General features: G+C 35.7%; 1 protein-coding gene and 1 pseudogene across 1 annotated transcript; one reads left to right on the top strand and one right to left on the bottom strand.

Moving 5' to 3' along the window:
- Positions 1-6394: 6394 nt before the first annotated feature.
- LOC127118478 (exocyst complex component EXO70B1) lies at positions 6395-9352 on the bottom strand. Its single transcript, XM_051048690.1, has one exon. The coding sequence runs from the start codon at positions 9112-9114 to the stop codon at positions 7054-7056; it is 2061 nt and encodes a 686-aa protein (XP_050904647.1). The 5' UTR covers positions 9115-9352; the 3' UTR covers positions 6395-7053.
- Positions 9353-9406: 54 nt separating this feature from the next.
- LOC127122261 (uncharacterized) overlaps positions 9407-13778 on the top strand; it is a 113645-nt pseudogene continuing 109273 nt past the window's right edge.

Raw genomic sequence — 13778 nt, 5'->3', positions numbered from 1 at the left:
CTCAAGTATTATTTATAAGGTTGATTATTTGGTAATTATTTGTAATTGTTTTTTATCGCTCGGAAACATCATGAGTCACAAATCAACCTTTTTATTGAATTAAATATAGGGAAATAGTTTACACATACTTTGAGAAACATGAAACGAAGGTGTAGCATATCTATAATGATAGTCATTGATTATGGAACCTAATGCACTATAAGTTATAGCATGATAATTAAGGATGTATAGACTATTGATGTGGTCCACATTTCCAATCATCCTCTGGGAAGTCAAATCCTTAATGATATAGGAATTGTTAGAAAAAGAATCAACACATTTTATTATATTAACTAATTTTAAAATAAAAATTAAGTTGAAGTGAAATTGTGGAATATATAATACATTGTGGAGACGTAGATTCATGATACCTTGATAAGCATGATGTGGCCAGCATAATGATCTGATTTTATGTTCATTTAGAAAATTAATTTATATAATTTTAATTTTGTGAATAATGTATAATGATTTTATGAATGGCCTTACATTGTCCGAGGCTCCTGAACTGAATCTAATATCCATGATGCAGGGTTATAGAATGAGTTACCAATGCCAGTCTAACTACTTAACTAACTAACTGCCAAATATAACTAACTACCAATGCCAACTAACTAACAACTAATAATACAATATTAACTACACTAATAAATATGGCTAATATATCATACTACTAATACCAAAGCTGATCAATTGCGGTGAGTCGATGTTGTGGCTTGCAATATCAGTACTAGCCAGTGGTAAGAAATTGATAGAAACTGGTTCTTTAACAAAATAAAATTGGGACAATTTTTTATATTTATTGGAACAAAACAGAAATATCACAAATAGAATGTCATAGACCAGTTTGGTTCCTTTCAAAAATTTGGATCTCCCCCTTCCCAAATATTTTAGAGTTGGGTACCAATCACTAATTCTGAGATAATCCACTATATTTTGCTATCTTCCTATTTATTGGGCATAATAGTCTCGAGAACTTACACACATTAATTAACTAATAAATAAAATGTAACTAACTAATAAATAAAATGTAATTTGAAAGAAAGATAAAACAGTAACGGTTAATAAAATAACTATATGGTAATCTAGATCTTAAAAGCTTAAGATTTTACGATTTCACTCATCGCCAACTATCTAGGTCTTAAGTAGAATAGTGTGTTGAACCAAATTGTGAAAAACAAATTGTATAATCATTGATTTTGTGTGACCTTTTCCATCTTTGGCCATGATTGGTCATTTTTTTGGCAATGATTGGTCATTTTTTGGCCACTGCCATTAAAAATTGAGAAGGATGACAATATGTAGAGGCACAACAATTACAGTTCGGTAGGAATGAATGTGTGGCTTTCGAAATGATGAAGTTTTAGATTTAGGATTTAGAGAATAAACATCTCACTTATAGGATTCTTTTTAACAAATTGACTTATGATAATCATAGTAACTGACCAAATATATTCTAACGTCTAACAAATGTTCCATGTGATAATAATTTAGTATAAAAACTCAACTATACATGTCTAAAGAATATGAAAAAGAGTTATTTTCTCACGAATACACTCCGGTACTGACCTATATCGATATATAAAAATACTTTAAATATATACTACTCCCTCCGTTCCTTTATAAGTGTCACTTTCTTATAAAAAATTTGTTTCTTTTTAATTGTCACTTGCAAAGTTCAAGATAGTATTAATTGCTATTTTGTCAAAATTACCCCTATATAATGATTGCAGAGAGAGAAAAAGTAAAGTGAATGTAATAAATAATTAAGGGTATTATAGGTAAAAGAAGAATTATTGTTTGAAAAGTAACAATAATGATTAGCTTCCTTGGTATGTGTAAAAAGTAAAAAAGTGACACTTAAAAAGGAACGGAGGGAGTATTATTTTTTCATTTTAGTAGGATCTTACAATTTTGTTGCAATCTTATATTTTACGATCTTGTTACTCCCCTCTTGATTTTACAAAAACAATTAGGTAGGATCTTCCGATCATAGTTACGATTTTATATTTTCCGATCCTGCTATTGTCTCCCGATCTTAACAACCTTGGTAGAATAGAAATGGTTCCTAGTTACTTTGAAGGTCTAACAGAAATCCATATAAAGAAGCATTTAATTTCCATCTTAAACTTCCTGCACTCAATTTCTGTTACAATGTTGATGGAAGAAAATGAAAATAAAGAATATAAATAGGGAATTGCTGAAACCTGCTACAACAACGAATAACTGCAATTTAATTTTCATGAGTTGCATATTTAGTCATCCAAGAAAAAAAATAAAGAAGTTCAACTTTGTTGAGAATTCATTATCAATTATTGTTTGATATTCAATTAGTCATAAGTGTAAATTATATTATTATCTACGGTGTATAATCATATTTGCATATAAATATACAACATATGTGATCATATTTGATGCATAAAAATCCAATCACAATATGGTATATAGAGCTGGTTGATCTACTGTCTTCCACAAAAAATATTTTTCCATTCTCCATAAATTTCCGGCCATCCATGACACTTTTACGAGCGCCGCTACCGCTCACAACGATCTTCCGACGAGATAATAATACCGCCAGAATCGTTTCCTTCCGATCGGCCAAAATCCAAAAACCATGCAGCCTCTCGCCAGTCCACGCGCCCTCACTCTACCCGCGCGTGAATCTTACGCGCCTCCCTACCAGCCGCGCGTGGCAGCGCGTCCCGCCACCCCTTCTGTTGCCGTTTCCGTTGCTGGTAGCGCCTCCCTGAGCTCTTTCCAGATCTACTCTCAATTTTTTGTTTCAAACCGTCAAATATCATGGGAGATACCGATTTTGTCACGTTCACTAAGGTTTCACTTATCCCATGCGGGAGACTAACCGGAACAACAAGCTACAACATATAGGCTGGTGTTATCAAAATATGGTTTCACAGTCAAGGATATGAAGACCATTTAACTACAAAATTAGATAGTACTCCGCCGCTAAACACGATCAATTGAAACAAACCGATACTTCTCAATACAATGTGTTATGGTTTTCCATAGTAACTAATCTTCAAGCACAATACCAAACCTTTACCACTTGCTATGAGGTTTGGGAAAAGACTAAGATAATCTTCTTTAATGATGTCCATAATCTTTACAATGTCATCACCAAACTTAACTCGTTGAAATTGGAGAATATGGATATGCAAGCCTATCTGAGTAAGCTTGACGCATTGAAGGAAATTTTCACAACCCTAATGTCTTTTATAAAAGATGCAATAACTTATACTGAACAATAAAGTAAGTATTTCATGATTGTGGCACTTGCCAAACTACCATCAGAACTTGATTATGTTCGGAACTAGATTTTATTAGGATCCAATGTTCCTAACTATGAACCAGTTAGTGAACAAATGTTGCGCTTGGCTGCACCTCATGCTTTTGGACCGGTTTCTACTCCATCTCCCACTGAATCATCTGCTCTTGCTTCCCACTATCATGGTCGTGGTGGACAAATTGGAGGACGGGATGGACATCATGGTATTCGTTGTAACTATTGCAATCATTACGGTCACATTGAAGATGATTGTCGTACAAAGACAAGAGAACAACAATGACAACCACGAGTCACTGTCGTTGCTCAACCGGATATCACTAAAGAGTTAGTATTATCGCCGTTGATTACAATGATTTCCTTCAATTCAAAGCATCCCATCAACCATCATCATTTGTCGTTGTTGCTCAGTCGGGTAATCTTGTAGATTGTGCATATATATTTTCTATTGGTCCTTGGGTCATTGACTTCGTTGCCTCTGATCATATGGCTGATAATAAATCTCTTTTATCTCATTTGTCTTATTCTAATTATTTTCCTCCTGTCACTACGAAAGATGGCTTTAAAATCAAAGTTATGTGACTTGGTCAAACACATCCACTTCTAAACTTGTCTTTAGAGTCTATCAATTACATTTCTGGTTGTCCTTTTAATCTAATATATGTTCACAAACTTACCCATACTCTTGATTGTTTAGTCCTTTTTAATTATAATTCTATTTATTCTCAGGATCGATGTACAGGACAGACAATTGGATCAGGGAGTGAATCTGGAGGATTATATAATCTATCTCCATGGGTGGCATGTGCTTCTATTGCTTCTCAAGACCTTACACATCAACGAGGTCACCCTAGTCTTAATAAAGTGCGCCTTTTAGTTCCTAGTTTTTCTAAGCTTTCATCTTTTGAGGGTCAGTCCTGTCAATTAGGAAACATACGCATAGTACTTATTGTCAACAAGTACATAAAAGTATTGCATCATCTTTTGCTTTAGTTCACTATGATATTTGGGGTCCTAGACATGTGAAGTTCACTTTAGGATATTATTACTTTGTAACTTTCATCGATGATTTCTCATGATGCATTTGGTTATTTCTAATGAAAAATCGTTCAGATGTTTTCCGTATATTCCAAGAGTTTTATGCAGAAACTATAAACCAGTTTAACATTTCCATTAAAATTTTACGCATTGATAATGCTCATGAATATATGTTATCCAAGTTTCAATTCTTTTTAACATCATAGGGAATTATTCACCAATCATCATGTGCTCATACACCACAACAGAATGATGTTGATGAACGGAAGAATCGTCATTTAGTTGAAATTGCACAAACACTTTTACTTCACCATAATGCACCTTTTCATTTTTGGGGTGATGCTCTCCTCACAAAACGTCACCTTATTAACCTAATGCCTTCATTGGTCCTTCAAGATCAGATTCCATACTGTATCTTGAATCCGCAATATGATCTTTACCCCATTCCTCTTCGCGTTTTTGGTTGCACATGATTTATTCATGATCTTAGTCTAGGTAAAGACAAAATTTCCGCCAAATCTCTCAAATGTATTTTTATAGGCTACTCATGTATACAAAAGGGATATCGTTGTTTTTATCCTCAACTTCAACGATACACTCTTTCCTCCGATGTTACATTCTTTGAAGGTTCCCCTTATTTCTCTACCTCTGTGTCACCAATGAGATTTGTAATTTAGATGTTCGATATATCCCTTATGTCATCCTCACATCCATTAAACCTCAATTTCAGGTCTACCAGAGACGGGCACCCCGTTCATCGGAAGTTACAGATGATATTAATCCACTAGCACCATCTCATGCTCCAACTGTTCCTCCAGCTACATCACATGAACTTGACCTTCCAATAACATTACGAAAAGGTATTCAGGCTGATAATCCAAATCCTAAACATGCTTGTGTTTTAAATTATGACAGTCTCTCTACTTTCTATGTTTCTTTTGTGTCTGCTTTAGATTTTGTGTATATTCCTAAGTCTACAGGTGGAGCTATGACTGATCCCAATTGGTGTCAGACGATGGTGGAAGAAATGGCTGCATTGCATTCAAATAACACTCAGGACATTGTTACTTTACCTTCATACAAAACTATAGTGGGATATCAATGGATTTATACCGTAAAAGTTAGACTAGATGGTTAGATTTATAGTTTCAAAGCTCGTTTGATAGCCAAGGGATACACACAGATATTTGGCCTTGATTATGGTGACATTTTTTCTCCAATGGCCAAGATTAGTTTAATCCGCCTCTTTCTTGCAATTGTTGATATTAATCATGACCGCTTCATCAGTTGGACATTAAAAATGCCTTTTTACACAGAGAATTGGAGGAGGAAGTGTATATAGATCAACCTCCAGGTTTTACTATTCCTGGAAATTCAAGACTTGTTTGTCGGTTTCATCGCTCTCTTTATGGGCTGAAACAATCTCCATGTTTTTGGTTTGGTCGCTTTAGCTCTGTCTTGATAAAGTTTGGTATGATTAGATGTGAATTAGATGACTCTATTTTCTTTCTTCATTCCTCCACCGGTCAGCGCATCTTTCTTGTGGTCTATGTTAATTACGTTGTTATCACTAGAGGAGATACAGAGGGTATCCAGGGACTCAAAACTCATCTTTTCAAAAACTTTCAAACAAAAGATTTGGATCCACTTAGATACTACTTGAGAATTGAAGTTGCTCAGTTCTCATCAGACATTACAATTAATCAACGTAAGTATGCATTAGACATCCTAACTGAAATCAATATGCTTGACTGTCGTCCGATTGATACTCCTATGGCACTCCATATTGCATCCAATCCGGTTTTCCATGAACGGGTCAAGCACATAGAAATAAACTTTCACTATATAAGAGACAATGTACTATCAGGAGAAATTACCATATAATTTGTCAAATCTAAAGATCAATTGATTTATATGTTTACCAAGTCTCTCAAGGATTCTAAGTGAATTATATTTGTAACAAGCTCAGATCATACAACATATATACGATCCGACTTGAGGGGGAGTGTTGAGAATCTGTTATCAATTAGTATTCAATTAATCATTAATTGAAATTATATTATTACCTTTTGTGTATAACCACATTTACATAATGATCATATTTGGTCCAGAAATACAATCACAACCGACTTCAAATTTGGTCCAGAAATACAATCACAACCGACTTCAAATCCACACCGAGGTTGCCTCGACAAGCTAGGAGACATGGTAGAAAAAGAAGCACGTGAAATGAGACTATATGCTTCCCATTCACGACTTAGTCAAAGAAGAATTGATGAATAGACAGAACAAAAAAAACGGTATGAGCTTGAACTGGAAAAATCTCAAGTGTTGCACTAGCTCTGCAAATAAAATCACCAAGCAGATTATGAAACTAAAAACGCCATAAAGGAATATTTTCAACATATTCCATTCTTCAAAGAGATAGTTGAAAGAAGATCGAGCTGAGAGCATAGCAGAGGAGTCTCACAACAGCTTCAAATTTGCGATCCATAAACACATAGCAAAAATTCTGCACAACTATAGATGGAAGACTTGGATTATAATTGTGATGTCAGTTTTTTTTTCCACAGATAACAACACAAATTTGTTGGCAATTCCTTTCTTACATAATACAAAAGATATACTCCCAAAGGAACTGAAACAAGTCAATCTAAAATCATAAAAGCAAAATAATATTAAAACACACTAAGTGTCGTTTTATATATATATTCTGATTTTGATTCATATATTTGCATTTTCCGGAACAACTGATTGATTCGATCTTGAATCTCAAACATTCCATATTTAATGTACTCATAAGCTTGGTTACCAAGAATATCCTGAAGCCTCCCAATGAAGATTCCATATGCCGGAAGCAACATATTTTCCACAGATGATATTATTTCTTCCCTTAGCTTACTGTCATAAACAAACCAATTGGACTGAACTCTGCATATCTCTTCAAAGTGACTGTTGAACAAATGGATCTTCTCTTTCAATAAATCTTCTGTAATGTTGTCATTGTCGTTCAGCTTCAGAAAGTCCAACACCTTATTCCACGAAGTTCTCTTATAAAGTTCAATGTTTTGTCGAATTTTTGCTTTGTTATTTTGGAACCAATCATTGCCAAAAATAGTTTCTAATTCTGAGAATTGATTTATAGCTTCTATGTGGCTCCTGTTATTTACCATTAAAATATGGCGCAAAGCAGGGTCCTTGCAATTTTTCAACTTGGCCATCAATTGTTTAGGTAACATCTCCATTATCTGCTCCATCTGCTTCAAGAAAAAAGAAGATGCTTCCACTTCATTATCAACCTTGGGGTATGCTTGTAAAATTTGTTCCAACTCTTTCCGCGACATGCAAGCAAGAGACATGTAGCTCATGACCTCAAAAGTAATTCGATGAAGACCATGAGTCAGAACAGTTTCCTTTGCTGCAGGAACTCCGAAAATAACATTATGCATTTCCAAGAAAAGATCCCTGCTACCTTCTCCTAATCTATTCTTAACTGCAATTGCTTCGTTCAGTAATGTCGAGTCTGGGAAAAGAGATTGGAATTTCCGAATATGATTACCCAAATGCCTGAATATTTGAAGCATTTTGAACAAACGCCATTTTGTAGGGCTCCCAGAAGAAATCGTATCTGCAAAACACAGCAGATGAGACGTTGCTTCTTTGCAAACCTCAAAGAAGCAACTAGAAGCCGCCGAGGAAAACCCCAAGAAGACACGATTACAGAGTTTCTGCTCAATGGGAAACAAGATTATCATAGCTACATCAAAAGCAGTCATCCATCTTTCAAACATAGTATCTAAATATTTATCTCTTTCATTCTCATGGATGGTATTGATGTTTTCCGTTGGCAACCCAAATATTTCATTTTTGAGACACACCTGAAAGAATACCCTGCGCCAACTGCTATACACATCATAGCACTCTTTCTTATAACCAGCTGCTACCATCAACTTCACACATTCATTAAGATTATGGATCTTTCTTGACGACAGAGTATCCATTACATAATCACACTTACCAAGTAAATGTAATTCACTCTTATCTAGATTGTATTCCTTCACGAGCTCCATAAGCCTGTCTATGAGATTCAAATTCTCCTCTTCAATTTCCTTCATACAAGTTTTAAGCTGTTGCAATAGTAATGAATCCATTTCAAGGACAACTGAATTTTCACCTTGCAGGTCAAAATATACGTTTTCTATTCCATCTTCTATTGAAGAGACTGAAGAACGAAGAGTAATAAGGGAGTAGCTGAAACCTGCTCCAAGAATGAGTAACTGCAAGCTAATCTTCTTGAGCTGCACAATTAGACATCCGAGGAAGAAGTAGAGAAGATCAATTTCAACTCCGCAAAGAGTTTGCCGCGACAACCTGAGTGACATGATAGCAAAGGAAGCACATGAAATGAGACTGTATGCACCAGGTTTGCCATTCACAACTTTGTCAAAGAAAAAGGAATAGACAGAAGTGATTGTCAATACGAGGAAAGCTGTATGAGCTTTGAATCGGAGACTTGTAGATGACTTCCAAATATTTGCATACAAAATCAGGAGGCTGATGATGAAGCTGAAAAGAGTGTAAAGAATTATCTTGAACAAATTCCAATTTCCAAATAGGTGGTTGAAAGAAGAGCTGAGAGCATAACAGAGAAGCCCAACAACGGCTGAAGCAAAACCTACAAATCTCCACACCTTTGGCTGCAACACTAGTCTCCAAATTTGGGTTAGAATATGCATCATGTTGTGTCAAGGGAGTAAGAATTGATTTCACAGACAGACTTGTGGAGACTTTTGGCAGCACCATCCATGTTTTTTCTTAGTTTTAAAACAATTATCATTAATTGGTAAATAGAGACTAAAAGAGTAGGACCATCATTGACAGAACTGTTAACCGTATACGAGACTTTTCTTTGGGTTGGGTTGGGTTGGAACTTTCTTCGTAACTCATTGGAAAGTCATAAATCAAAGAGGCAGGCATGAGCCATAAATAATTGAAAATATATGAAATCAATTCTAAGGCTTAGAGTAAACATGTGGAGAGAATTGATGGAAAACTTACCTCACCAGAATATCTAAAGTATTGGAATTGGAACTGTGTTTACAAATCATACAATAAGCAGCTTTGGTTCTTTGAAATTTGAGCTTAAATAAAAATAGCTTTTCACACCCGATGGCAAATATGTTGGTCTCATATAGTCTCCACTTTCTTGTGCTGCCTTTGCTATGTTAAAAAATGTGGTCGGGCCTAACTCAACCCTACAAAACCGGTTGGTAGAGTGAGGACTGCCCCCACTTATAAAGTCATGTTCAGGCCATATATTGTCTGATGTGGGACTCTTAACACACCCCCTCACAGTTAGAAATTGGGAATAATAGGATGTTGTTCTCATTGTATCAACGGTGCTTAAATATACATAATAGTGTATGGTCATTCTCCTATAATTGAGCCATCTATAATTACAATAGTAATGACAGTAACTGTACATAGCTATAAAAGAAAGGAAATAATGTTGTTGCATTTCTGTCCATAATGATGCAGATAATGACAATTGTCTCATAATGACAATTGTGTCATCATGAGTTGTAATTCCTTAATTGCTTTGACTCCCCCTCTCAAACTGGTGGTGACTCAGTGACACCAAGTTTGCTTCTCATGATGTTGAATCTAGTGTGAGTTAGAGCCTTGGTTAGACAGTCTGCAATTTGGTCTGCAGTAGGGACATAGGCAACTGTAACTTCATTGTGAATAACTTGATCACGTATGTAGTGAATATCTATCTCAATGTGTTTAGACCTAGCATGCATAACCGGATTGGAGGCTAGTGCCTTAGCACTCAAGTTATCACACCACAAAACAGGTTTTCGAAGTATTGGCAGTTTGAGTTCCCCTAGTAATGACCGGACACCACTTTTTGCTTTCTTGAGGCCCACGACACCAAAGTTTCACCAAGAAACACACATTGTCCCGCCATGGATTTCCTGTCATCTATATGCTTGTGGCCCAATCTGCATCTGAGAACCCAGCTGTAACACCTCAAAATTTGCCCTCCTCTCTTGGGACTAACATTAACATATTTTGCATATAATTTTAGGGCATTAGGCATCTCATATTGCATAGCATGTGGTTACATAGTGCAAGCCATCTTCCCAAGTCTTGATCAGAAGCTGAGGAAGTAAAGTGCAAGCCTAGGGTTTATTGACTGGTCATGGATCATCTGAGGATTGGGCTGTGAATTAGGGTTTTATGATTCTCAAGGGATATTGATCTTCATATTGATTGAATTGATACATCATCATCATGGTTGGTCATCATCAAGTGTTGGAGCATATTCCTTGAGATTAGGGTTTTGACTACTGGTCAACCTTAATCATCTGCATTGGGCCAATCAGGGCATAATCAGGAGATGGGGGCTATGATGTATATGAGGATCATAATGTGATTATATTGAGCTCATGGATGCTAGGGTTTCATGGTTGAGCCATTTCATCAGGAGTTTGGGGCTCAATTTGATCAGTGCGTAGCCAAATTCATCTATCTGTCAGAAAAGTCAATTGTGGTCAACTGTGCCTGGATTGATGGATTTGGAGGAGGGAGAGGGCAAGAGATACTCCATTCATGTTCAAACAAGTCTCATTTGACATTTCAAATACTCACATTGAAGGATTTGAGGTCATAGCAAAGGTTTCCAAAAGGAAAAATGACCTATGGTTTCAAGTTTCCAAAAGGATGGCAAGTTTTTGGAACGACTTCAACCCAATTTTCCACCATCAAAAAAGCTTCAAATGGAATTTTGTTGAACATGAAAGTTGTAGATCTTTCTCTCCCATTTTCAAAAAGTCCAAGATCGTGAGAATCGGATGAACGGTTGAGGAGATATGGTCAAATTACCACCGGGCGTGCATGGCAAAATTTTCCATGTATCGATGCACACGAATTTCGTATCGATGCGTGCAAGGCAAAAAAGGGCCATGTATCGATGCACACGAGTTATGTGTCGATGCACACTGTTAAAAAGTGCCTTGTATCGATGCAAACAAGTTATGTATCGATGCATACTGTTAAAAAGTGCCTTGTATTGATACAAACAAGTTATGTATCGATGCACACTGTTAAAAAGTGCCTTGTATTGATACAAACAAGTTATGTATCGATGCACACTGTTAAAAATGAGCTATGTATTGATGCAGGAGCTTTTGTATCAACGCACAACTCTGTTTTGATCTTGCATTTGCCTCTAAACATCAAATGTGACTTGCTTGAGCTGTCATGAGCTGTCATATGGCAATAGTTGGCAAGGGCGTTTTGGAGCTTTCACAATTAAACCACATTATGCTAATTACATTTGGTTTGGTTAATTAAGGTGATTAAGTGTGGATTAAGTTGAAGTATATATTCATAATCATCATCTAATCATAACAGATTTTCACATTCACCAAAAATCAGATCTGAAACCTTTCCAATTCTCTCAATTTCCTCAAGAACACCAAAACTTCAAATCAAAAATTCATCATCAATTCTTGATCAATCTTGAGAATTCTTTTTGCATTGAACTCCTCTCATCATCTTCTCAAACTGTTTGTGGAGTTTGGATTGGAAAAAGCTCGGAATCGTGACTGTCCAACATAGCATCATCCATGGTGAATCAAGATTTGGCGCGGTAGGAGCGATCTCTCTCGAACCTGAGCTTTGTATGCAACTTCTTGTAGCTTCTAGGCCATCTGTTTCAAGGAATTAAGCATCGAAACTCCACGAATCGCGACTGCCTTCGAATTGAGGTTAGTATTCGAGTAACACGATTTTTCAATTGGTTATAGGCGTTTTGTAGCTTGTTTATCATAGATCGTAGTGGTGCTGTTGGTTTTAGAAATGGATAACCGTAGGTGGAGAAATCTGAACTCGAAGCTTTGAATGTGAAACTTTAGTCGATCGATCCGTGAGATTTAGGAACTTGTAGGTTAAATCATAGACATAATTGAGATCCTGAGAGTGAGACCTTTCCAACGGTTATTCATTTGTGAGATTTGGTTGAGTTTTGAGCAAAACCGATTTTGGACTTGGAGGTTGAGTTGTGCGAGGAAGACGATGGAGTTTGCTGGCCTGTTACTGTTTGATCTTCATTTTCATTTGAAAATTCAAATAACTTGTTTCCCTCCCCCGTGCATTATAATTACAGATCTGCCATTGGAACTTTTAATTAATTTAGTTAATTCATAAAAAATGTTAAAAAAATTCATTAACACCTTTAAAAATTCATAAAAAATGGTAAAAAATTCAGAAAAATATGGAGTTTTTTTCTATGACTTTGTTGTTGACTTTAGGTTTTTTGACCTATTGGTCAAAGTTGTGCATGACATATTTTTGGATTGACCTAGGCTTCTTTCACATGTGTTACATTTTTACACCTTGCACCATTTTAATTGGGGAATGCACATAGTGTAGAATAAATTCTTGAAAATTTTTGTGGTGGTTCTTGACTCATTGAGGATTATTTATATGTAAATTTCATGAATTTTTGATACCTGGTTAGAGAGCAGCAAATTCTGGAACTTAGGTGTGACAATTTGTGTCACACCTCTTGATGTCAACTTGTTGAATTTAATTGGATGACCTATGCATGTTGGAATTGGCTGAAATTTTGCATGATGACTTGTTGACATGTTAGGATGCTTGATGAATTTTTGTAGGATTTTTCACTGTATTTTCAATTTAATCTTGATTTTTCATTTCTGGTTGTTGAAATTGCAAGCTCATGTGATACATGTTGGTAGATTGATTGGGAAATCCTCATATTGTATTGTATGGCCATGAAATTTGATATGCATGAACTAGACACATTGTGTGACCTCCCTGTTTTGGTCTCATCCATTTCTTTTTTGTTTTCAATGAGATATGAATTTTTGAAGTGGAAGCATGTATTGATGTTGTGATTTGGAGCCTATAATTGTGTCTGTTTTTGTTGATTTTCATTGACATGGTTCCATTTGCCCAATTGAGCTCAAATTTGACATGGTAGACCTTGAATCCCCCTGTTTAGGTGTAATTAATTTGAGAATTTTTGGATTTATTTTGGTATGGATTTGAATGCAATACTTCTGTTTGTATGCTTGGTGGTTCATTTGACCTCATATGGATTGTTTTGTGCATGAATTGAACATGATGGATGATATAAACATGAGACCAATGATGCTTGCTTGTGTTTGATGATAATTTGATGTTGGATGGTGGATACCTTGCTGTTTTGAGTTTTTCTTGCTTTTGGACCCTAGGCTTGGCCTAGTGGTCTAGTTGCTAATATTTGCTTGATTTTTCAGGATCAAAAAAGCAATGTACATGGAGAATGATCCAAATCCGATTTTGATTGATGTTGTGGATGTTTGTACACTAACATAACATTGTTTTGTAG

This window comes from Lathyrus oleraceus, chromosome 2 (genome assembly GCF_024323335.1).
Source record: "Lathyrus oleraceus cultivar Zhongwan6 chromosome 2, CAAS_Psat_ZW6_1.0, whole genome shotgun sequence".
In the NCBI taxonomy this organism is placed as follows: domain Eukaryota; kingdom Viridiplantae; phylum Streptophyta; class Magnoliopsida; order Fabales; family Fabaceae; genus Lathyrus; species Lathyrus oleraceus.
This window is presented reverse-complemented; position numbering and strand designations above follow the sequence as displayed.